At 36.8% G+C, this 24,887-nt stretch overlaps 4 protein-coding genes across 4 annotated transcripts; 3 read left to right on the top strand and 1 right to left on the bottom strand.

The window, feature by feature from the left end:
- The first annotated feature begins 831 nt into the window (after window positions 1-831).
- LOC124159063 (oligoribonuclease) lies at window positions 832-14,034 on the top strand. The gene is made up of 5 exons (XM_046534576.1): window positions 832-990; window positions 1,095-1,201; window positions 1,277-1,438; window positions 11,269-11,489; window positions 13,756-14,034. Exons 1-5 carry the CDS (start codon window positions 960-962, stop codon window positions 13,898-13,900), a joined length of 666 nt encoding a protein of 221 aa, XP_046390532.1. The 5' UTR covers window positions 832-959; the 3' UTR covers window positions 13,901-14,034.
- A 990-nt stretch (window positions 14,035-15,024) lies between these two features.
- Window positions 15,025-17,311, top strand: LOC124159062 (NADH dehydrogenase [ubiquinone] iron-sulfur protein 3, mitochondrial). The gene is made up of 5 exons (XM_046534575.1): window positions 15,025-15,133; window positions 15,500-15,577; window positions 15,647-15,894; window positions 16,431-16,676; window positions 17,039-17,311. The coding sequence occupies exons 1-5, from the start codon at window positions 15,079-15,081 to the stop codon at window positions 17,219-17,221; spliced, it is 810 nt and encodes a 269-aa protein (XP_046390531.1). The 5' UTR covers window positions 15,025-15,078; the 3' UTR covers window positions 17,222-17,311.
- LOC124159064 (magnesium-dependent phosphatase 1-like) lies at window positions 17,219-18,822 on the bottom strand. Its single transcript, XM_046534577.1, has 4 exons — window positions 18,529-18,822; window positions 18,324-18,381; window positions 18,034-18,252; window positions 17,219-17,506 (listed from the first exon to the last, which is right to left on the bottom strand). Exons 1-4 carry the CDS (start codon window positions 18,569-18,571, stop codon window positions 17,341-17,343), a joined length of 486 nt encoding a protein of 161 aa, XP_046390533.1. The 5' UTR covers window positions 18,572-18,822; the 3' UTR covers window positions 17,219-17,340.
- Window positions 18,823-18,948: 126 nt separating this feature from the next.
- Window positions 18,949-23,901, top strand: LOC124159061 (eukaryotic translation initiation factor 3 subunit I). Its single transcript, XM_046534574.1, has 6 exons — window positions 18,949-19,042; window positions 19,155-19,401; window positions 22,431-22,583; window positions 22,658-22,785; window positions 22,998-23,198; window positions 23,586-23,901. The coding sequence occupies exons 1-6, from the start codon at window positions 19,040-19,042 to the stop codon at window positions 23,832-23,834; spliced, it is 981 nt and encodes a 326-aa protein (XP_046390530.1). The 5' UTR covers window positions 18,949-19,039; the 3' UTR covers window positions 23,835-23,901.
- Window positions 23,902-24,887: the final 986 nt, after the last annotated feature.

Below are 24,887 nucleotides of genomic sequence, written 5' to 3'. Positions count from 1 at the left end.
AGCTAAAGTGAGTAGTGGGGTGGTAAGTGAATTGGGAATAAAGGGTCTATAGACCGATTGGTTGGGAGCCTGAGAAGTGGTGTAAGGGTAAGAGGGAGATTGGGTAAGGGGTGACTTACTGATAAGCAAGAAGCACAGCTAAGGGGCTAAAGTAAGGGAAAACAATGTAGGACAGGAGGGGGTAAAGGGAATTTGGGGCCGTAGGAACTCAGGTGGCCTACTATTCGTTGTGGTCACTTTCTACTGTTAGGAATTCACATGGCCAAGGAATAGATGGGATTGGGGGATGCTATGCAGATGTTCAGGAGAAGAGAGTAAGGAAAAGGTCAATAAAAAGATGGCCATTTCAAGGCTTTTTTATTTCATAGTGCTCCTATGCATCCAATTCCTTCTTTGTCCATCTCAAGAATCTTTGCCCTTATGGATTCATCACTTTAAAAAGATACACCTTGTCTTGGCGAACTATGCTCAGAGCTGAACAAGAGCAATCGCTTGCATTTAATCTAGAAATTTTACTATTATGTAAAAGTATCATTTTTTGAGCAAAATCTATTTTTTCTACTCCACAGTACATAAAATCCACTATGTTACATTTTTTTTTTATGGGTCAAAGGTATTCAAATAATTAACGTGTATCTACCAGTGGCAGAAGTCTTAAACTCGCAGCCATGCTTTGTAAATGACAGCCATTGCCTGCGATAATTTTTCATACCTATGCATGATCCTTGTAAAATATTGCGTATACATTAGTCCAAGAATATTTCTGTCGATTTGAAACTAGCGCTGATATTTATCGGTTCTCGATTGTTTCTCGAAGCAGTAGTCCATGGGAATGAGCAGGAATGAGCGCTAGATCATGGCCTCCTTTAACGACATATCCGCGCGGCGAAAGTAGTTTTATTAAGTTTTAATCTTTCATTAGTTAATAATGATGAAGTGTGCCATTATATCGCATATTCATGTGTAGCCCCGAGTCTTTAAATTCAATTTGTGAGTGGAAGATCGTTAGTTTGGTTTATGTTCTGCTAGTACAGCGCTTGCTTGGGTTTGATTGCCCCAGAAAAGAAGCTAATCCATGTTTATTTTAAATAAAGTTTCTCTCGTACGGTTCGCATCCCTACGAAGTATTAGTGGGCTCTTAAGACCTTTATTCATGGCTGGAAACGCGCCAAATATGAAGTTGGTGTGGATTGATATGGAGGTAAAGCGTCAATATACCGTGCTGTTAACGATCGATGTTCGCTTTGAGCAATGTCATGTATATTTTTCATTTCAGATGACTGGCTTAAAAATTGATAAAGATAAAGTGTTAGAAGTGGCTTGTTTATTGACAGACACAGACTTGAGGGAAATCATCGAAGGCCCACACTTAATACTTCATCAACCTGAGAGCACTTTAGCGTCCATGGATCCTTGGTGTGTGGAACAGCATGCAAAGGTAAATTTCTGAAATTGATATTATGAACGATTTTGCGATCTTAGCGATGATATTATGTCTTTTAGGACTTAAATAATAATCATCTTGTGCCTGTATTTGTTATATAGGATGGCATGTAGCTTAGGGCCTAATTTTGTGACCGAGTGAATGGCCCACTCCAAGGATGTATGTATTCATATATGCTTGGTGGGCACACCATTCACTCCATGCAATACATAGGTGCAGTGCTCACATACGTGCCATGAGTTTGGTCCTTTGACCAGAACTTCAGATTTCAGAACAGTTTTATAGAATCCTTGAAATATATATGACCTATATAAAAATATATATTTGGCAGGAGACCATACTCATGCACATAATGTGAGCACTGCGCTAGTATTGTGTGGAACATATAAGTAATAATAAATAATAAATAAATATTTTATTGGTCCCGTTGATATGTAGTGACATATATAGGCCCCGTCAATAAAGTGACAGTACATATATAAAGAAATTTAAACAAAATACAGCAATATTACATGTCTTTATACGAGTATTCTTTTACATTGTAAAAACAATTGTCAAGTAAATATTCTTTTAATTTATGTTTAAAACATTCTAGTCTTCGCACATTTTTTATTCCATCTGGTAAATTGTTAAACAATTTGATTCCCATATATGCAGGCCCTTTGCTGAACAGAGAAAGGTTGTGAGTACTAGTTATATAATTAGATTTTTTTTCTCGTATCATGATTATGAACATTTTCATTTGTCTTCAAGTTAAATTTACCTCCAAAATGTTTTACCAATAATATTGACTCATACATGTAAATACAAGACAGAGGCATAATCTTCAGTTTTTTAAATAGGTCTCTACAACTGTCTCTTCGTCTTGCATTACAAATAATTCGTATGGCCCACTTTTGTAATTTGAAGATTCGTTCGGATTTAGGGGAATTTCCCCATGCTACAATGCCATATTTCAGTCTACTATATATGTGAGCATAATATAGCGTGATGGCTGTGTCAGTATTTGTTAATATTATCATTCTTCTGATCAAGTAGCAACCAGAGGCAATTGAAGAGGCAAGATAGTCAATATGACTGTCCCAACTGAGGCTTTCATTTAAATACAAGCCTAGGAATTTAGTATCTGTGGTACGTCTAAGACTACTGTCCATAAACTTAATGTATGGACTATGGTCAATTTTTTTCTGAAATGGATGAAATAACGTATAGGATGATTTAGTCTTATTTATTACAACCTTATTCAGGGAACACCATCTCTCCATATTTGAGACAGCCTCCTGAGCTGGTAGAACAACATTTCCTGCCTGCTTTATCAAATGATTGGTATCATCTGCATACATAAATACTTCACCATTTAACGAGTTAGGTAGGTCATTAATATAAACAAAAAATAGCAGTGGTCCCAGGATGGAGCCTTGGGGAACCCCTCTGACAACTTCCCGATAGGAGGAAGACCATTTTTTCATATTACTACTAGAAATAGTTACACATTGCATTCTCTTTGACAGGAAAGATTGTATTAAATCTGCTGCAATACCTCTTAGCCCATAGCAGTGAAGTTTATGAAGAAGAATCACATGGTCAACCGAGTCAAAAGCTTTCTTAAGATCGTAGGATATGCAGAGTGTGTGAACGTGCTTGTATAGACCATCAAGTACAGAATCAAGAAATTTGTAAAAAGCAAGCTCAGCAGAATGCCCTTTTAAGAAGCCAAATTGGGACTTAGATAAGATACTATTTTTTATTAGAAATTCCATTATTCTGTTAGCAATTATAGTTTCAAATATTTTAGAGAATACAGAGATTTTTGATATAGGGCGATAATTATCCATTACCTCGTGATCCCCATTTTTGTATAGAGGCATGACAACTGAAAATTTCAATTTCTCGGGAAATACACCTGAAGACAGAGAAGCATTGATAATGTGGGTAATGGGAGCTAAAATATATTTACTGCAGTTCCCCTTAAGGAGTGAGCATGGCACCTCATCCCAGCCAGCTGAAAATTTTTTGCTAATTTTGTTTATAATTTGTTCCACTTCTTTTTCACAGGTTGGATAGAGATAAATGTTTTTGGCTACTGATGTGACTATGTTTTGGCCTCTAGGTGATTGGGGAGCAAGATTTGTGGGCAAGGAATTTTCAAGGGAGCTAAGAAAATGGTGATTAAGATGGTTGGCTATATCACTGTGTTTAGACACCAGTTCCTCATCAACAAGGACTGAGTCAATAAAATTTTTTCTCTGTGATTTACCAGAGTAGTTGTTGATGATTTTCCAAGCTGATTTGGATTTGTTTTCAGAAGAAGAAATGGAGTTAACGTTGAAATTTCTTTTAGTATCAGTTATTAATTTGGAGTAGAACTTTTTACAATTTGAATACTGGTGTTTTATTCTATTATCATTAGTATCTCTAAATCTTGACCAAAGGAATTTTAATTCCTTTGATATACGAGAAATCTCTGGGGTTACCCAAGATTTATTATGGAGCTTTCTTGATTTGGTTGCTTGTAGAGGAAAGCAGCCATTGAAAATAGTGAGAAAAATATTGAGAAGAGTGTCAAACTTTTCATTGACAGAATTAGTGCCATACACTAATTCCCAATTGGTTTTTTGCAAAATATTACAAAATTCATCCTTTGCTTCTTTTGTAAAGTACCTTTTTTTAGGGCGAGTTTCACTGTTGGTTGAGGAATTTGTAGCAACTGGTATATTAACAGATATTATTAAGGCTTTGTGATCAGAAAGATGGGATTCTATCACAGTACCACTATTGAAGGTCAGATTTGTGAATATGTTATCTATTATAGTTGAAGATTTAGACGTTTCTCTAGTAGGTAGGAAAATGGTTTGTTTTAGATCAAATGACGAGACTAAATCCACTAGATTATCCCTCACATTGTCATTCTGATCTAGATGAATATTAAAATCCCCACACACAATCATGAAGTTGGTTGTACATAAAGATATCTCTAAAACCTTAGCTAAATTATTTAAAAATAGCTGTTGATCACCTGTTGGTGATCTATATACACTCATTATGTAGACATGTTGCTTATTGATGAGGAGATCAACTACACAGCATTCAAAATCCTTATCCAAACATAAATTACCAATTATCTTGCAGTCATTGGAACATAATCCATTACGGACAAAGATAAGGACACCACCACATTTGAAATTTTGCCTACAGTATGCTGCGGCAATATAAAAACCATCAATGTTCACACTAATGAGTTCCTCCGGCCTGAGCCAATGTTCAGTAATACACACTACATCAGCATAATTCTCATTAATTAATAACTCTAAACAATCTATTTTATTTCTCAAACACTGAATATTAAGAGTCATCACTTTTATGGGCTGTTCTAGTCAGAATGAGGCACTTTGTTTGGACAGAACACCAGCTGCAGAACCATTTACTTTACTTAACATAAGGTTTCTATTAAATTTAAAATTTTCAATTGCAGCATTCTCTGGCCACAGACTAGCATCTAGGACTTGGTTTAACTTAGAAAAATCGACAATAATTTTGAATGAGGCATAGGGACCCCTGGCATTTAGAGTCTCTACATTCACGGTAGAATTCAGTTTTTGTTCAAGATAATCTTTAATTTCCTTATCTTTGGTTTGTGGTTCTAGCCTCCAAACGTGGATATACGCCTTCCTCTCCAACGCCTTAAAGGGACAGCCCGAACTGGCGTTTGCAGTTCCGAACTTTCTTGGCCTCCGCCGATTTCTTTTGCTCTCGTACACAGTGTACTCCAAGTCGTTGTTTTTCTCCTTATTTATGTCCTCCCGCAAAGAGGTTCCATTAGGGGATGGAGATGATGCCCCCAATTTTTCAGAAGCGGCGTTGTTTGTCTCATCAGTAGACTGCATCGGAATCTTTCGCGCAGATGTCGAAAGCACAAATGCATTTTCCCTGGATGTAATTGGGTCAGCCGATGTCTTTAGGTTTTCTTTTGATTGGTAATCTACTCTCAGCATGGAAGGGTAAGTCTTCTTAGTGTCACTATTTTCAGATGCCACATTCGAGGGGCAGCGATCGTCAAAAGATACGGATTTTACGATCTTTTGCTTAGTGCCGGACTGGTTGCCACTATTGTTTTTTAAAACACGAATCTCATCTTTGAGTTGCCGTATTTGATTGTCTTGAGCTGAAATGGTATCACAGCACTGTGAAACCTTAGACACTAGGCCTTCAATAAGCGTTATATAAGTTATTTAATGTAATAGTATCATTCCCTTTAAACTTTACCGGATTTATTTTGAGTAGCAGTGGTGATCACCAGTCAATATCTTATGCAAACTAAGCATCTAATTCTCTAAAATTATCTCTTTGTATTTACCAAAACTAAAAAATGTATATTTGGGTAGCTATTTTATCCTTCATGCAAGAAACATTATAATATAGAGTTTGTTCTTGGACCTATACAGTGAGGGGTGGATCCAAAGCATTTGATTGTGTTAACCACCAAATACTCCTGAGGAAGCTGGAAAGACTAGGAATCAGAGGGGAACCAAACAAATGGATTGCCTCTTTCCTCAGTGATCGCTCACAAATTGTATCACTCAATGTCAATGGAGTAAAATATGCCTCCCCTCCAAAAAAAGTTACTTTGGGCGTTCCACAGGGATCTGTTTTAGGCCCACTTCTCTTCCTACTGTATATTAACGATCTCCCTCTTGCTGTCAGCAATATAAATGGCCTTACCCCAATCCTTTATGCCGATGACACCAACGTCATAATATCAGGAACTGGTGTTAAGTTAATGGACTACAAATAAATGCAAACAAAACCATAATGTCAAAGTTCACCTATTACAATAATGTAAATGAAAGCTGTTTAGTTAAAATGGGCAATCAGTCTATCGTACAAACCGATCGGGTAAAATTCCTGGGGATACCTCTGACAGCTAATACGTCATGGGAAATTCTGGCTGAGGGCATAAAGAGTACGCTTTATTCAAGCTGCTACTAGTTATCTACATCTACATAATACCCTGCAAGCTGCTTAAAAAACATGTGGCAGGGGTTGTTAGGACACCAGCCGTTTACAAACAAAAAGGAAGTTCTCTAAGAAAATTACAACTAGCATTTATTAAAATCCTTTATGGTTCAGGGAAAAAACGAATTCCCATATCTATCTGTTCGGCAAAACATCTCTCTCAATTTATCGCTTCTATCGGACCTGGAATTATAGTACGGCTCTAATATTATGTTCTCTGTGTCGCTCTTAAAGATATCCATTCTCAATTGTTCAAGCAATCTAAGCCTAGCGCACAGCCTCCGAGTCTCTAGCGGCTCCCAACTCGCTCAATTTCTTGCTCGCTCAATATCTGAGTAACTCAAGTCTGTACGCCCGTAGCGGTTTTCAACGAACTGCTCTCAGCCTTCCTTTGTATTTTGTTCAGTTTGCGAATTAAGTCTTTTTGCACCGGATCCCATAAGCTCGCTGCATATTCAAGGTGCGTTCGGATGAGTGTGACTGAAAATCTTCCCACAATACGCTTGACGAACCGTAATTTCTTTAGGGCTATGCTGCAAATATTTCTTATATGTGTTCCCCACGATAGGTTCGAGGTTATCGTAACTCCTAGGCACTTCACTTCGTCTGTTGCCATTATTTTAATACCGTCCACAGCATAAACATGATTAAAATGGGACGAACTCTGCAAAAAATGTACTGACATGCATTTGCTCAGATTAAGGTCGAGTCCCCACTCTCGGCTCCACAAATAAATGTTGTTTAAATCTGGTGATAGAATTTCATAGTCAAGAGTGATCACTAATTTTGTGATAGATGACAGCATCGTCATCAAATAAACGCATTTTACTGCTAATTCAGAAGCACAGGTCATTAATGTATATAATGAACAAAAGGGTGCCGTTTACGCTTCCTTGAGTAACACCTGATGTCACTTTAACTACATCAGAGCTGATTCCGTCAAGAATTACTTTTTGTTTATGATCATTCAGAAAGTCTCATATCCAGTTTACCACTGTTTCATTTAATCCGCATAGCTGTAATTTGTATAAAAGTTTATTGTGAGGTACTGTGTTGAAAGCTATCTTAAAATCTGGAAATAATGCATCAACTTGTCTTTTCGATTCCCCAGATTTGAGAGCTTCGTGAAGAAAGAGCGATCTGTGTTTTGCATGATCTGACTTTTCGGAATCCATGCTGACAGCCATGGAGGAAGTTACGACTGTCCAAGAAAGTCATAATATTTCAAACGACTATGTGCTCAAGTATCTTGCCTGTAATCAATGTTAATGATATTACACAATAGTTGCCTGGGTCACGTCTGTTTCCCTTTTTGAATTTCGGTGTAACGCTTGCAATTTTCCAGTCTAGTGGTAACTTTCCTTCAGATAGTGACTTCTTAAATATTATCTATAAGTATGGTGCGATCTGTGGAGCTAACTCTTTGAGGACAGGTGCTGGTATTCCCTCTGGACCCGAAGAGTTACTATTCTTTATTGATTGAGGTTGTTTAGTTATCCCATCGCGTTTTATAGAGATTTCTTCCATTGGTTCTCCAGTACGTGGGATTTCTAAATTAAATTCAGTATCATCAATAGTGTATGCACTTTCAAAGAGGGAATTAAACGTCTTAGCTTTGTCAATATTTTCGGTGACAAGTTTACCATCTTTGTCAAATAATGAGTCTACGGTTGAAGAATTTCCCTGAAGCTCTCTCGCGTACGACCAAAAAGATTTAGGATTTTCTGCGATAAATTCTCTGAGTACTTTTTTCTTGAACTTTCGCAGTGCCGTTTACATTGATTTCTTGGTTATTGAGCATTGTGCAGCGTAACTTCCTTTTGCATCAAGTTCCTTCGATATATGACCTAACGTAATGGACTTTTTCTACAAGTTGTATAGTTGTCTCTGTTCCTAAGGTTCCTTCTGACATCGTTGGTTTACCAGCTTGCTTCTTTATTATCACTTTCAGTTTTTGCAAAACATATTCGTTGATTCCTTGGTGCAGAATTTCTAAGAAGTGTTCCCCTGTTACATGTGTGCTTTTATCCTCAGTTTTTGCTACGAATTTTGTGTAGGAGTCGTTTAGCATCTCGCCATATTAATGAAATTACATTTATCAAATGAGTAAATATTGCGTTTAGTTTAACAGCTGACAATACATTAGTTTTTAACATTGAAAAAATTACTCTGTGGTCAATTGTACTGTCTTGAGAAATAATGATTCCTCCTTCAGTTTTGACTATGTCCACACCATGGTATGACTTTGGTTCTAACTCAACTGTTATCTCAAACTTCCTTTATCTTGCAGTTGCTTGATCTTTTCTTTCTCTTTTCCAATAATTATCCCATCATCAACATGCATTGCCAAAAACATATCTCCATCTTGTGATTTAAATATACACTGGTCTGTCTTCCACTGAATCATATTGACTTCTTAGAGGGATGTTGTAAACTTCTTTTTGTGATTGACAAGGTGCATATCGAAGACATTTCAACGATTTTTGCAGGAGACTGCCTGGTGAAAACCTTCTTGTACTCGCATATAGATTGCTTGTTCTAAGTCACCATTGAGAAAGGCTATTTTGACATCTAGGGTTCGAATTTCCCAGTTTTTCTTGGCTGCAATGGCAAACTTCAATCACAACGAATTGTGTCTACCACTGAACTTAAAAATTTTATGGGGGATATTTTTCTTGTCTTGGGAGCAACCTCTGGCAACTCATCTGGCTTTCCATTTTTTCCAAGTTTTCCATTTTCTTTCACTTTGAAGATCTATCGGTTTGTAAGGATCTCTTTTCCTCGTGCTTCCATCTTTATATGCCCATTTTTTATTTTTCATCGGTGAATCTACTTCATCTTTTATGGCTTTCATCCAGTCTTGTTTCTCTTCACAGCTTATGGCCTCATCTTAGGTCAATAGTCCTTCATCTTCACCAGTGTTAGGATCCATAATGTAATCTTGAAATCTAACCCGTATTCTCTTCTCTCTGGTCGGGCTTCTGTTCTCATTCCTCGGAATTTCTTCTTATCTTCTGTTGTCTTGGTTATGATTTTCTTCTCTTTCAAATGCTTGGTTTAAATTTTCTTGTTTTCCATTTTCTTGGGCTTGATTTTCATGCTCCTCATATTCCTAATAAATTTATGTTAAATTCCTCTTCCAGTTTATATACAGAGGAAGAGGTATTCATTTAAATTACATCTCGACTAATGAAAACTTTTCCTTCATTCTAATTTCACCAGCAATAGCTGTTTGGGGCATATCCCACAAATATAGCTTCTTCACGTCTACTCTGATTTTTTTTAGAGGTTTCACTACTTTAGCATACACCTTCTATCCAAATATTTCTAAATTACTCAAGTCAGGCTTCTTTTGATACCAGTTTTCAGTCGGGAATTGAGAAATTCTTTTAGTTGGACTTTGGGTTGCTGGATTATAGGCTGCTGTTTGCACTGTTTCATCCCAAAAATATTTCTTGAAAATGGGAGCTCTGGCTGTATTCAATAAAGTCAAGTTCAAACTTTCACTTTTTCCATTCAGTCTAAGGGTATGTGGAATAATAAAATCCAATACATTCCCTTTTTCTTGAGAACTTGTACTGAGTATCTGATTTTGAAATTGACCATTTTATCTCACCAAATCTTACTGGCTTTCATGTTAAAACAGAGTTATCATTCAAATCAAAGCTTTTTCCGGTGAATGACTTGAATGAACTGCTCTCGGGTTTCCAACCAGGTCAAGGTCTGCATCATATTGGCTGACGTTTTGCCGGGAGACTTTCCCAGCATTCTCAGGGCTACTCCGATGTCAATATTTTGCTGGATTTTTATTGCTTCTTTGGTCATTCTGTCCCAATAACCTTTGATCCTTCTGAGTTTTGTGGTCTCTTCTCAATGGATATGGTGTTTTTCCAGAACACAGTTCTCTGGCAAGGCCAATTTCTCAAGTTGACAGAGTCGGAGGTGGTGTCGATGCTCTTTCACCCTGGTATCCACGCAGAACTATATGGTTCTCTCAGTCTCTCCAATGTACACTTTACCACATTCAAATGGAATGCGATATATTCCTGGTGTTTTGGGACCAATTGGATCCTTTGCTTGCACTAATTTGTTTCAAATTTTTTCTGGATGAAGGTGAGTGGCATTAATCTTCCTGGCTACCTTTCCAGAAACTGTGGAAAATTATGGCAGGAAAGCCTCGGAGGACAGCTGCCGTTCTTTATCTGGTGCATTTACTTTTTCTCGTCTGAAGGCCTTTTCAGGGCCGCATGGATTTGGAAGTTATTATTAAAGGTCTTCTTGAGGTGCGTTAACTCTCCTTAGGGTTTTATTCATCCGAGATAGTCTTGGCCCTATGAATTAATGAATATAGTACAGCGTTCTTTTGAGATGGATGATGGTGACTCTTCTTTTTTAGATATAAGTCAGTGTGAGTGAGCTTTCGGTACACTATGTGCCCCATGGTTCCATCTCCCTTACGGCAGATAAGGATGTTCAGGAAAGGTAGCCCTCCGTTCATTTCAGTCTGCATGGTGAAGCGTATATTGGGGTAACTGGTGTTCATATGGCCTAGAAATGAACTGAGGGTGTCCATTCTGTGGGGCCATATGATGAATGTATGATAAACATTTATGAAGTTTTTAATCATACTAAAACTGAATTATGGCTTTGATTGTTACAGCAATGGGAACAATATTAACTATCTCTGCAATAATTATATTACTGGATACCTTCCTTTTATTTTATATTTATTATATTTAATTACATATTTTGATTTAGATTATTGTACTTATAATTAAGCACATGCATAAAAAAATATTATCTTTTTTCAGAGTGGGTTAGTAGAAGAATGCAAAAGAAGCCAAATCACTGAAAGTAAAGCTGAAAAAATTCTTCTGGATTTCGTGATGGAGCATATTCCTTTCAAAGAGGGTATATTGGCTGGAAATACTGTGCACATGGATAAGAAATTTTTGGAAAAATACTTTCCAAAAGTCGATGACTATCTACACTATAGAATACTTGATGTATCATCAGTTAAGGAGCTTTGCAGGTACAAAATGAAATTAAATATACATACATACTATTCATAATGCACTATCTTGCTGGAATTATTATCTATTTGGTAAATTTGGACATATGATCGATCAACTCAGTTTTCCCCTGCTACAGATTCATTTCTGTATGCAATGTAGAAGGATCTTTTATTTATTTATTTCACCACCAAAAATGGCACAGAGGCTTTTACATTGGCTGTTACTTAAATAATAGTTAAAAGATAACAAACAGTAACGCAATGAATAAAAACTGACAGAAAACAAAAGTTTTGAACATAAGAAGGGGCACTATGGATTAAACAACGGTGTCGGATGGCATTTTAAGGAGGATTTGTGACTAGTAGCTGAGGAAAATAGGTCCAGGGAAGGGATTTTTGAGGCCATGGAGTTAAATAAGATGGGATTTGGTAAAACAGAGAGCATTAAGAGATGGAAAGACGGAATCACAGAATGTGAAGCAGAAAGTTATTTCGTAAGGGGCGAGGAGGAACATGAAAATGGAAAAGAAGGAGAATTTCGTTTGTCCAGGGAGAACTGCTAAAAAGAAACATGAGATCAGATAAGACATGGCGCCCAGTTATGTTAGAGATCCTGAGGAAGGAAAGGGCATCACGGGCATAATAGCGGGCGAGTGTGGTTATTCAATGGTGGGCTACAGTAAGAAAGAAGTTGACAGGACGTTTGAGCAAGTTTAGAGTAGTGGGGCAGGCAGTAGACCAAACTGGTGAGCAGTATTCCAGTATGGGGAGAATACATAAAAAAACAACTTCTTAAAGCGGTAGGGTTGTGAAGGTCTGTTAGTCGGTATAGCATACCAACAATGGCCATTGCCCTCTTCACGATCATCGAAATGTGATCCTGAAATTTTAATTTATCATCAAAGATCACACCTAGGTCGCAGTGGGAGGTTACAAGAGGGATAGGCTTTTTTAAAAGGTCATATGAGTGTTTCAGGGGAATTTTTTTAAAGTGAATGTCATCAACGCTGATTTTGAGGGGTTGACCCACATCAGCCAAGTAGAGCACCATTTGGAGATAAAATTTTAGAGCAGATTGAAGGGAATTTGAGTAGGTGGGGCGATTCACCTTTTTGAATATCTTCCAATCGTCCGCATAGAGCAGAATATTGCAGCCAAAAGGGCTAATGCCATCAGTAATATTGTCTATGAATAGTGCAAATAGTAGGGGAACAAGGATGCTTCCCTGCAGTACACAAGATTTAACTCGTAAGTAAGAGGATGAGATGCCGTCAATCAATGCACGTTGGTAATGTGAGCCTAGGAAGCAGTTGATCAGAGATAGAAACTTTTAATGTATAATGTAATGGTGTTTAAATTTATGTATAAGTAATGTTCCGTATGTTGCCACTTTATGATGGTTAGGCGCTGGGAGACCGGAAACGGAAGCGACAAGGGAAAGATGAAAAGCTCGTGAAGCTCTATTTGTTTCATGGATTTATCTTAGGGAGGTAGAATATGGGCGGAAGAAAAATTATTCAGTAAATACGTTGAACACGGTAATATCTTGTCCCTGCATACCTCAACAGCTTTGCTAACCGTCGATTTCTTGTTCACCTTAGATGTCAGCACTAGAGGGCAGCACAGGTTTTAACAATCGTCGTGTGAATGCACGACAGTTACAACAATCGCAGGAACAATTGTAATGTGAATGAGGCATGAGACTGTTTTAGCTCCATACCTTCAGCTATACCATCCATACTACTCTTGTATTGGTCATTAAGTTCACCCAAAGTCGGAAAATGTATCTTCAATTCTGGAGACTGGTAATATTTTAGTATGCCTAGTGTACTCCAAAGTAAGATTGGAATTTGGTGTTATGTAGTTATGCTAAAAACAAAAATCTGCCAAGAATGCGTGAGCAGTCATTTTGACTAAAGTAACCTTATGTAAAGATGGATTATTTTATTTTACCACCATGGCTTCTTTGAGTTCAAAAAGACATGAAGGAAATGCTTTTATGCTAAAAATAAAATTGGATTGTGGTGAAATCTCATCTGATTAAATTCACTGCTCCTCTATTAAAAGTGTAAATTGTACATTCTGACACTGATAAATAGCCATCTGAGTCATAATGAAAACATGTCAAGAGATCTTTTTACCTGATGTACTATTATACTTATCTATTCCCCTATGAAAAAATTGTATAAACCTGTTTCAAATTTTATGTATAAAAATTTGAAACAGATTTATACAATTTTTTCAAAGGGGTTGTACTGAAATGTATTTATATATATTTTTCCAGGTGGTGGTTTCCTAATGAATATCATAAAGCTCCTCAAAAAAGTTTCTCTCATAGAGCATTGGATGATATTAGGCAGAGTGTAGAAGAACTTCGATATTATAAAAAATCCATATTTAAATCTAATTTAAATGGAAAAATTATGTAATTTCCTGTACATATCACTGGACAAATCAGCCGATGAGTTTGTTTTTTGTGTGTTAGGACATGACAGATTTTGATAATCATGTCCATGTTGTGTTAATGCTACTTGTAATCCCATTAAAGATTCCAGTAAATCTACCATAGTCCGCCTTATTTCATGATGCCTGAAGGAGTTTTTATGCTGAAAATATTTGATATAGTGTATCTTGAGAAAAGCGTTGAAATAATGAAAATTTATGAGTAGATATGAACCCCTCATCCCCCTTTGTTGAATGTATTTATGAAAGATCTCATAGCCTTTGCTATTAAAATAATTAAGAGTTAAAGCATATTTTCTAAAGTAAATTTTATGGTTAATGTTCCTATTTGGTAAATCGACTCTTACATTAAAGAAAAATGAGAGCATTAATTAGCTGTAATGGGTAGTGTACAACATCAACATTGACCCGTCTATTCTCTAACCCAGGTACTGAAGTTAGTGCAGGAATTTTCATTAAAAATGTTTACCCATAAGTGGATGACAAAACAATTTTATATAGTGTATCTTGAGAAAAGCGTTGAATTAATGAAAATTTATGAGTAGATACGAACCCCTTAAAGGGTTGAGGGTGTCCACATTTTTTCTAAACGCACGATGAATGTCAATATAAGGATGTTCATCAAATGCCACAAAACATTCTTTAAAAATTCTAATTTATATGGTACGTATTGACCTCTGAAGAAGAAAACCCGAAAGAATTTCCAGATAAGGAAAATGTTCATCAAAATTGTTACCCCCAAAGGTGCAGCAGCTAATATTATTCCTTACACAAAAACATTCATCGAAATGTTTGCTAATACTGAGTGATCTCTGAGTAGCTTTTAGAGAAACATTTAATAAATGCTTATATTAAAAGAATCTTTAACAATGAATACCTTCTAGCAACGAATGTAAACGGACAACAAAACCGACGTACTACGTTCATCGTAGATGTTAGCCGCAGGGCTCTACACTGAAAATCATTACCATATCCAAATTATTCATTTCCTATTGATTAAATATCGGTTTTCTACCGATTAGTACCTTTAAGAAAGCCTGGAGTTTAAAAATTCTCTCACCCAGCTCTCACTTCGGACCGATTCATATTTTTTTAGATTTCGCCTTGTCGCAGTTCATTTGTTTCCGTATGTGATCTGAGGAAAATGGCCTCTTTATTATCGAGGACTGTATTCGGGTTTCTGCCTTTGAGAGTCAATGGTTGGTGAATAACCCATTTGGGAACTACTACATTTTTATTTGATTATGTGATTCTTTGTCTGTATTTTCCTAGTGATTGATAAATTTAGTTTAATTCAATCTCGAAAGTCCTTTAAAGTAATGGAAATTAGGATGCGAAATTCCCTTAACTATTTTTTGAGCTTTTTGCTTTTAGTGCAATGGGATCTTTAAACATTTAGATAATGCTTTTTAATACGAAGTGTTTATTACATGCTTCACTAATTTTTTTCGCGCTCAATATTACGTGCTGTGTTGATTAGCAACAACAACCCAGTTGCTTCTCATGTAGCAATAACGTTCACTGTTTGGATTATTTGAATAAGTTTTAACAGCTCGGGTTTGCAGGCCCTGCCCTCGGGTTGACGTCTCAGTGTCTTCGCTTCAAAACTTCGGAGTCTGCCGAAGCCCATGTAGAAAAAAGGCGTAAGTCGTTGTATAAGGAATGTCGGTGTTACGCATAGGCGTTACACTAATTGGATCTTTGTTTTCCAGCTACTGTGTACAAGCATGACCCTGTTAAGCGTAGTCACCTGAGTGAATTTGGGAAATATGTGGCAGAATGCCTGCCCAAATGGGTGCAGAAAGTTCAGCTTACAGCCGGGGATGAATTGGAAGTCTGTGTGGCTCCGGAAGGAATCATACCAACACTTTACTTCATGAAAGAGCATCACAATGCCCAGTTTACTAATCTTGCTGATTTAACAGCCGTCGACGTTCCCAGTCGCACTTACCGATTTGAGGTGAGTCGTTTTCTTGGGAAGAATTTAACGTTATAATCATGGGCATGGCAGCTCACGATATCCAATGAGCACAAAAGTAGCCTTGAAAATCCAACAATTCAGTACAAGATCTGAACCTTATTTGTGAGAACACATGTTAAGAAATAAGCACAAGCTTTAAATTCAACTATTCTTGAAATTTTACATTGATGACACTCGCGTCATGTTCATATGAGGGCATAAATTAATGGGGAAAGGGGTTGGGGCTTGTAACGCACGCGAAAAAAAAACTTCACACTTATGGAATATATACTAGGTCACTTTGCTGGTGTGAAAACTCCTCAATTTGTCTTAGTTCTTGGAAGTTCCGGAAGACTGTTACAGTATTTCAAATGGATTTACAGTGTAACATCTTGAATTTTGCGTTGTTAGTAGCTTATCATTAGAAATATTTTTGTAATTTTATACTTGAACTGGCAACGTCTTGGCATTTTTTTAATCTTATGGTGAAAGTGTTACAATTACAGTACTGTGATAAACGTCTTCCTTTTTTGCAGTTGGTGTACAATCTTCTTTCCCTGCGATTCAACTCCCGTATAAGGATTAAGACTTACACTGATGAGTTGACGCCTATTGATTCATCATGTGAAGTATACAATGCTTCAAATTGGTATGAACGTGAAGTCTGGGATATGTTTGGTGTATTCTTTGCAAACCATCCAGACCTGAGACGAATTCTCACCGATTATGGCTTCGAAGGACATCCATTCCGAAAAGACTTCCCATTGAGTGGATATGTGGAGGTAAGTTTTTCTGTTTAAGCTGTCTTTATGGGTGAATATTTCTCTATCTTTAAGTAATTATTATTTTTGGTCGTATTGTCAATAACCTCTCCCCCTAGTCCTTCTAGTTTTCACATAAATTGCTATTATAATTGAGGAACTTGGACAGTGTTGTGACTGCTCAGCGGCTTGTACTGCCAAGCTACATGGCAATTCTATCTTCAAGGGTATTTCTTCTGGTGGCAGAAGTGCCTATTTCACTGCTCTCCTCATGACAGTATTGAAATACATCACACCCTCTTGTATTTTCTGATCATACCCATAATTGAAAAACTTAATTAATATAATATATTGTATTACTAACTGTGAATTATCATTCTCAGGTGAGGTATGATGACGATAAGAAGCGGGTGGTAATTGAGCCATTAGAATTAGCCCAAGAATTTCGACGTTTTGAGCTATCCAGTCCATGGGAGCAGTTCCCCAATTTCAGAAATACTCCACCAGCTGTCGAAGAAGTGGATACAAGTGGGGCAGGGGTTGGAAAATCCACACCGAAGAAGTAATTTATTTGATTATATTTGTGATGTAGTGTACATATGAGCAGTCATGGTTTTGACTGATTGTTTCCTCAGAATAAAGTTGTTTCTCCATCATGCGTTAGCTACTTTAGTCACACACCTGTCTATTGTGTCATAAACTCTTGAATACTTTTGAGCAGCAACTCCAGCGTTATCCCACTTTCCACCTGTACTGACATTACTCCCAAGCGGGAAATGTCTCGAATATTTCTTCTGTCATCATCAAAGAACATCATATCCTTGAACTCCACACCTGTATGCATCCGTAGGCTGAAAAATAGCATATGCATATAGTATATTCCAGGAACAATAGGGTGTCACAGTACATAATTTCAAAACTTAAGTCACTGTAAGGGCCAAAAGCCTCGAAATTTTTTATACTTTGGTTCTACTGAATGGGGATGATAATGAAATTCGACTCATCATTGATGGTCTCATCTGATTTCATTCCTCCCCAGCCTTGGAGTCCTACCTTTCCTTCAACTTCCACTCATGGTAACTCCAAGGACATTAATTTGTATAGAAAGTTTACTGAAGTCCCTACTTAATTAAGGCCAGAATGCTCATTAGTCTACAATGCGGTTACAGAATGAGATAATTTTATTCTTCCGTTTGTTAAAGGTACTTTCACATAATAATGTGTCCCATTTTAGCAAAGACAAATTGTGAATGCTTCAAAGTTGATGGTTTTAATGGAATGGATTTATCATCATAGATACATTTATTTATAAGGCGCATATTAAAATAAATCACCGACTTTCTATTTCAAGTGTGTAAGTAGTGCTGCGAACACTTACTCTTTGAAGTGATTGGTTTTTGTTCCTGGGTAAACAAAAATATAGGAAAAATAATTCTTCAGATTAAAGTATTTCATCAATTGATCAGCTGCTTCTATGTTTTCGATGCGAGACGCCACACCAAGGGTGTAACCTTCGAGGAAAAGCTTTCCTAATACTTGGTGTACTTCTGGATATAGGGTGTATTCTTTCCCTTTGGTATCTTTTACTTTTCCATTCCTGCGAGAAATTTTCAGATGCGTTTAATAGAAAATCAGATTCAGTGAAAGCGGCTAGGAAATAAAACTTACTCTTGAAAGAATGGAGGATTAGATTCCTTGTCCACTCTGAAGGGCCATAACGTATAATCTGTAAGCAGAAAAAAGTTACCCATGAGGATAAATTCCCAATTACGCCAATAAAATTACCATAGTAGTTAAAAATGCGATAGACACCAAACTTCAGTTGATGCACTAGCCAAAAGTTATTTTTTCCTCATAACGAAAACGGACTCACCCAAATCAAAAGCGATGACTTTAAGTTCCCGCTCATTTCCCATGCACAAGCCTCTGCTATCACACCGAGATTGCGATAATACGAATCTTTTAACAGGTCTCAGGTAACTGCACTGATGGAAGTGAGCATAGTATTCGATAATAGCCCTAAGTATGATGCGGGAATATGAAAAACCTACAAGCCCTCAAGTTCTCACGCTTGAAATTAAAAGAGAAACTCCACATTGATGCCATTGTAGCATCCCATGCAAATATCAAATATTCTCACTCACATGAAAACGATTTCAAATCTTCAAAAACCCTAAATGATATATAATCGTACTTTAATCACCAAGAGTAATATAAATCTTAGTAAATCATCCTTTTGATGTAGTTAATCTAGTATATCAAATACAAGCACATTTGGCAACGATTTGTAGGTGTCGTGGTGACAAAAGAAGGTCTACTGCGTGATTGTGTTTTCTGGCCGACATTCTATACTTCGGGCTGCGTCCAGAAATTAATTGGTCAATATGGTATGAATTATTCCCAAAATTATGATTCTCACTTTGAATTCGTTCTATCATAACTATTACGCCAGGCTTGTTAATCTAATTTCTGTCCTAATATAATATTTTCTCCCTGCAGAAACCGATTCTCCTACACGGGCATGAACGCCCTATTACCCAGATCAAGTATAATAGAGAAGGTGATCTTTTATTTTCATCTGCGAAAGATCCCACACCTAATGTGTGGTATTCGCTAAATGGGGAACGGCTTGGATCGCTTGAAGGTCATACTGGTGCTGTGTGGACAATAGACGTCAATTGGCAAACCACGAGGGTAATGACAGGAGCAGCGGACAGCACTTTAAAGATATGGGATTGCGAGACAGGTAAGCTAAAGGCATGGAGTCCTAGTCTTAATGTCATTTCCAAAGGCTTGAATGAGTGAGTCCACGTCCACAGTCTTTCATCCAATATTGTTATCGTTTTCTCCCTATATTTCTACACCTGGTTATTTTTTTGGGAGACAAGTTATATGTAAACATTTATACTATTACTTTGAAGTGGATAACTAAGTTACAGTCGGCGACAATGAAAATTATCTATCTTGAATCGTTAAACGTTTTATTAAGTTGACATGCTGCAAAATCTGATCGCATTTGAGAAGATGAAATATGTAATACTCTTATGGCGAATTTCCCTGTTGTCCCGGTATGGATATGTTGTTATTTTACATAATTCGTTTAAATTTGTGGTAGATGTTATCTTTGGTCCAGGGAAGGTATTATAAAAGTGATTATGTGACTGTATACGGAAGCGTACATCTAACTAAATATTTTTTTTAAATATTCAGGTCTCAAAATTATGAAATGCTCAACAATTTTGTAATAGAAAGTGTTATTGTCTTTCTGAATAAATAGTTTCTTCGTTATAAATCTTTGATATTATGTGGTATTTTATGTCAAACATGGTTCTACTTCTTCTGTTAATACCTTGGTAAAAAATGAAAACGAGTGGCTTAGGTTGAAATATAGCCAGAAAATAAATGAACTACTCAAGAAAATGGACATGGCATTTGCTTCTAAGTGCTATTGTATTTTTAAGCCTTGCCTCAAAATGTAAATTTAATTTGGGTCGCTGTCCGTTACGCGTTTTGGATACATTGAAGTGCCACCCCCCCTAGGGCCAGCCCACGTAATTTTTCTTAGTACTTCTACTGAGTGCTTCAAGCTCTCCTGTGAAACGTAGTGGGATTTTGTTACTGCTGGCTGTTTTACTCGGGTTTCTAAGGAGTGGTTGAAAGTACGCATTTGTTTTTAAATATTTTTGAAATTTAACTTTCAAATCGCTTTTTTATGTAACACGTAATGATTTGATTATACATAACGATTTAATATTGATTACTGCAACATCTGCTGAACTACCTTTATTCAGGGAGAAATGGAGAAATCAAATCAACCTATACACATGGTGAAAACCTAATGGCCAACCCTGTAGGGCTATTCTGCTAAACTATGGCTATGGCTGGCCGTAAGTTTCGTACGACCTGACCTGAAATTATGGCCTTTATAGATTCCGCTCTCGAGAGGCCATATCGTATGACCCGGCCAAAAGTCTTAATGCCCCTTCTGCATGCCGGTATGAAAATTATAATTGGTGCAATAAGTTCGGTTCACTTATTTTAAACACTGGTAATTTATTGAGAAGTTAGTTTGTTCCAGCATGGATAAAAAATTAATTCTATGGTCATTTACAGAAGTGGACTCTTATAAAAGGATAAATTTGGATTTTCTTTAAGCACTCGTCTGGCAGCAGACACTGAAGAGCTTCGAAAAAAGTGAAGACCGAAAATCACGAACGAGAAGAATCAGAAGAAATTTGTACATGATTCGTACTGTACAGTTATTATAATATTCGTGAATTGTACTTGTAATGAATAGAGTGAGGACGTGAGATCCCCTTGTAGTTCTAACCCCCTTCCTCTCCTTCCAATTAACTAGCTATTGTCTCATGTAACTAACTATTGTCTCATGGGTGCAATCAATTGTGCCCAAACCTTATAAATCCAGCCAATGTACGATACCTAAAGATGAAATTGAAACTTAAAGTTTCATTCATGAATTTTATTATCAGAGGCTTAAGTTTAGGCAGCTGTATAAAATTATAACATCCATATGAAATTACCATTCTTTCCTTGATTTGTGGACGGCATTTGTCCCTTATGTACCGACTCAATGAAGGTAGCGTTACTGACAAAAAATATTTTGCCCAACGTTTCTCTGATATCCTCTCTCTTGAACCGTAATGCAACCAGAACCTTTAAATATAAAACATTTCATAGCGGATATTTCAACTTACCTACAGCTTGTCAAAACAAATCTGTTAGCAAATAAAAGCCTGTTCCTCTGTTCACTTCAACGGAGCATCCATTTAAAAAGCATTCATAACTTTTTAACTATAAGCAAATGCTAAGTCCATCCACTATCTCTCTTTGCAAGGTAAATAACAACTTTTGATGCTCAAAAATATTTCGAACGGATTACACGTATCCCGAATCTGCCTCCTTTCCAGATGAAATCGAATCTCTCTTTTATGTATCTAGCCAATGCCCTTTGAATCCGTATGTGCTCCCCAGCAATATTCATATATTTCTTGAAACAATCGCTATATAATCAATGACACTTTGTAAATTTCTTTTATTAATCCTTAAGGCGAGCAATGATTTTGTATGGCCCATGCTATGACTGCCTCCTAGGCAGGTCATAATATAATGGCCTTTAGGCGTTAGCTGCCACCCGAGTTATGGCGTTACACTCGGAGGAGAATCGCTCGAAGCCATACGTATATCCCAAGGCCGTAGTTATGGTCGATTTCGACTTATGGCCCGGCCATACGATTAGTGGAATAACCTTGCTGGAATCCTTAAAATTAGACTTTGGAAATGTGTAATATCTCATATGGCAAATTTTTGTCCACTCAATGGGCTTAGGTTTAAACTATCCCCTAAAAAAGACCGAAGAAATTTTAATTAATTAATGACTACTGCTCGTGGAGTTTGTCAAATTAAATTATATATCACAATTTTTCTTTTACCTAAACTTTAAAAGTTGAAACAACAAACACCATGTAGCTATGATGTACCTTTCTGAAAATTTTAATCCTCCAATATTATTGAAAAATAATTAATGAAACTTATCTCATCAAATATCAAATGTGGTCAGATTCATTGCTCGGACACTTCCAGGTACACGGAAGGGTTGAAGTATTGGTTGGTTCCCTCTTATTTAAACAAAGTGATTGATTTTACAGAATCTTCTGTAATATATTTTTTTCTGTATTAACTTGCAGCCATAAGAGTGAGGGTTATTTATTTGTTGTTAATGAAAAATCTGTACTCATTATGTTTTTCTCGTTGTAGGTGTCACAGTTGGAACTGTACACGCAATTTCATCTGTTCGTACCTGTGGATTTAGTTACAGTGCTAATATGGCTGTGTATTCAACTGATACACAGCTGAAGCAGCAGTGTGAGATTGCTGTGATTGATGTTCGAAATGCTGACGAATCGATTGGTAAGATAACGACGTCTAAATAAATTACAGTATGTACATTATTGTTATTATTGTGGAACTTATCTTCATTTCAGGTGAGGCAAATGCCATTCTTAGGATACCAATTCCTACCTCAAAAGTTACATCAATTCTGTGGGGAGCTCTGGATGAAACTCTCATTTCTGGGCATGAGAATGGTGAAATCTGCTTATGGGATGTTAGGGTATGTGTACCTAGCTATCATATGATTTGTATGAGGGAATAAGAATATTTTCATGTTGAAAATTATGTAGATCAATGACTTCTTTTATATCCCTTCAAGTTCATTTATGGATTCATAAATGATGGTTTAATTCACTAAGTTTTTTAATTATTCTTTGTAATGGAGGTAACTTGTCGGGGACCTGTATTGTCTGACTTTTTATACTCCCTTAGAATTGCAAAAAGATCACATCTGTCAGTGATCACTCAGCAGCCATCAACGACATGCAGTTTAATAAGGATGGTACAATGTTTGTGACAGCTTCAAAGGACAACACAGCAAAATTATTTGACTCAGAGTCATTAATGTGCTTGAAAGTATACAAGACAGAACGACCAGTAAATAGTGCTGCAATTTCTCCTATTCTCGATCATGTGAGTATGCTGGAATATTTATTCAAGTTAATTTTCTGCCTAGATTCATTGAAAACGCTTATTTTTCGTTATAGGGTTTTAAGTGTATTTGATGTGTAAAATCTAAAAATTATTAAAGGATTTTATTAAGTTATTACATTTATGCTAGATATATCTTTGGAAAACGTTTTAACAAAAATTCTTCCTCATATTGATGGTGCTTCCCCTTGTGAATAATGAAGTACATATATCAGCTATTTAAAATTATTTACTACTCCAATTAATGCATGAAACCTACAAAAAGAATGCTTAATTGGAATTTTTGAGCACATCAATTCATATACCGAGTTACTTATTGAAATTAAAATTGATGCTGATAAACTATCCTTTTCTTGTATTTCCTCGTAGGTGGTACTTGGAGGTGGTCAGGATGCTATGGAGGTAACCACAACATCAACTCGCGTAGGAAAGTTTGATTCCAGATTTTTCCATTTGGTATTTGAGGAGGAATTTGGACGAATCAAAGGGCACTTCGGTCCAATTAACAGCATTGCATTCCACCCCGATGGAAAGAGCTACAGCACAGGAGGAGAGGATGGATATGTAAGAGTTCATACCCTAGACCCATCATACTTTGACTTTTGTTTTGATTATTGATTTATATTATTTGTGTATTGTAAAGATTTCTGGTAATAAATTTTACCATAAAAAATGGTAGTATTATTTATTGGCTGTTGAGAGATTACAATATCTGGTGCCTCTTAACCATTTTATTCTCCTTTAAAGGTTGCACCGTACTCCCCATATGCCTACCTTTGTTTAGTGGTCACTCCTGTAAAATGCCACTTTTTCTCGGCAAGGAATGATTTCCCCTCCCCTATTCAGTGGTCACCTGCCTTCCTGGCCAGTGGTCAGGCCATGACAGCCCTGTGTGGCATTTCAAAACTTCAGAAAATCCCAGGGAACAGTAAGGAGGCTAAATAACTGCAAGGGTGAGGGAGGCGAAGTCCCTCAATAATTCATGAAGCCTGTATGAGAGCAGCGTTGCATGGTATCTCTGCAGTTATTTCATTCTGCAGTTCAATGAAATTAAATTAATATCTTTGAATAATTTGATGACATAACAGTTCCAGGTAACTTATTCAAGATCCCTTCTAATGCATCAAATTATGATCTATAAAAGTGATTCTACCATTTCATTCTTTTCCACTTCACAATCCTTGTGTCTTAAAGTAACGTATCTCTGTTCTAAATATAGCTATATTTCTTCCATCTCTCCCTGTCTTCATGTCTCCATTTTAACTGCTGATGGCATTGCATCTTGTGCCTTGTTAATTGAGTTGGTTCCTCGCTGCCATACTTTTCCCCCATGCTTTCTGTATTCACAACTTGTTTCATTCCTTTGCTTCTTGAAGTTCTTCCACTCCCCCAGGAAATTTAGGGTTTCACTGTGAGAATCATCAGTAATCAAGGCTTTCGGGAGCAGTTGAGCGTTATGCTCTGTCAAGCAAACTTTCGCAGCCATTATAGGATTCATCATCAGACGATGAATAAAAAATTAGAAGGTGGATGTCATTAACATACTCGCCCACCCTCCTCACTCCACTGGAATCGTAGGGGTTGACCCTGATGTTGTGGGTTGGTGATTCATTATTGAAAATACTTAGGAAAATCCAGGCTGTAACTTCTTTTGGAAGATTCTCTTACCAT

This window comes from Ischnura elegans, chromosome 5, assembly GCF_921293095.1.
Source record: "Ischnura elegans chromosome 5, ioIscEleg1.1, whole genome shotgun sequence".
Classification (NCBI taxonomy): Eukaryota; Metazoa; Arthropoda; class Insecta; order Odonata; family Coenagrionidae; genus Ischnura; species Ischnura elegans.
The sequence above is the reverse complement of the archived record's forward strand: the minus strand, read 5'-3'. Positions and strand labels throughout refer to the sequence as shown.

Coding starts and splice junctions, on each gene's coding strand:
- LOC124159063 (XM_046534576.1), top strand. CDS start 960: ATGTGTAGCCCCGAGTCTTTAAATTCAATTT. Junction 1,439..11,268: donor GTGTGGAACAGCATGCAAAG/GTAAATTTCTGA, acceptor ATCTTTTTTCAG/AGTGGGTTAGTAGAAGAATG. Junction 11,490..13,755: donor TCAGTTAAGGAGCTTTGCAG/GTACAAAATGAA, acceptor ATATTTTTCCAG/GTGGTGGTTTCCTAATGAAT.
- LOC124159062 (XM_046534575.1), top strand. CDS start 15,079: ATGGCCTCTTTATTATCGAGGACTGTATTCGGGTTTCTGCCTTTGAGA. Junction 15,578..15,646: donor AGCCCATGTAGAAAAAAGGC/GTAAGTCGTTGT, acceptor TTTGTTTTCCAG/CTACTGTGTACAAGCATGAC. Junction 16,677..17,038: donor CATTGAGTGGATATGTGGAG/GTAAGTTTTTCT, acceptor TATCATTCTCAG/GTGAGGTATGATGACGATAA.
- LOC124159064 (XM_046534577.1), bottom strand. CDS start 18,571: ATGGGAAATGAGCGGGAACTTAAAGTCATCGCTTTTGATTTGG. Junction 18,382..18,528: donor AGTCATCGCTTTTGATTTGG/GTGAGTCCGTTT, acceptor TTCTGCTTACAG/ATTATACGTTATGGCCCTTC. Junction 18,253..18,323: donor AATCCTCCATTCTTTCAAGA/GTAAGTTTTATT, acceptor AATTTCTCGCAG/GAATGGAAAAGTAAAAGATA.
- LOC124159061 (XM_046534574.1), top strand. Junction 22,584..22,657: donor AAATGCTGACGAATCGATTG/GTAAGATAACGA, acceptor TCTTCATTTCAG/GTGAGGCAAATGCCATTCTT. Junction 22,786..22,997: donor TCTGCTTATGGGATGTTAGG/GTATGTGTACCT, acceptor ATACTCCCTTAG/AATTGCAAAAAGATCACATC.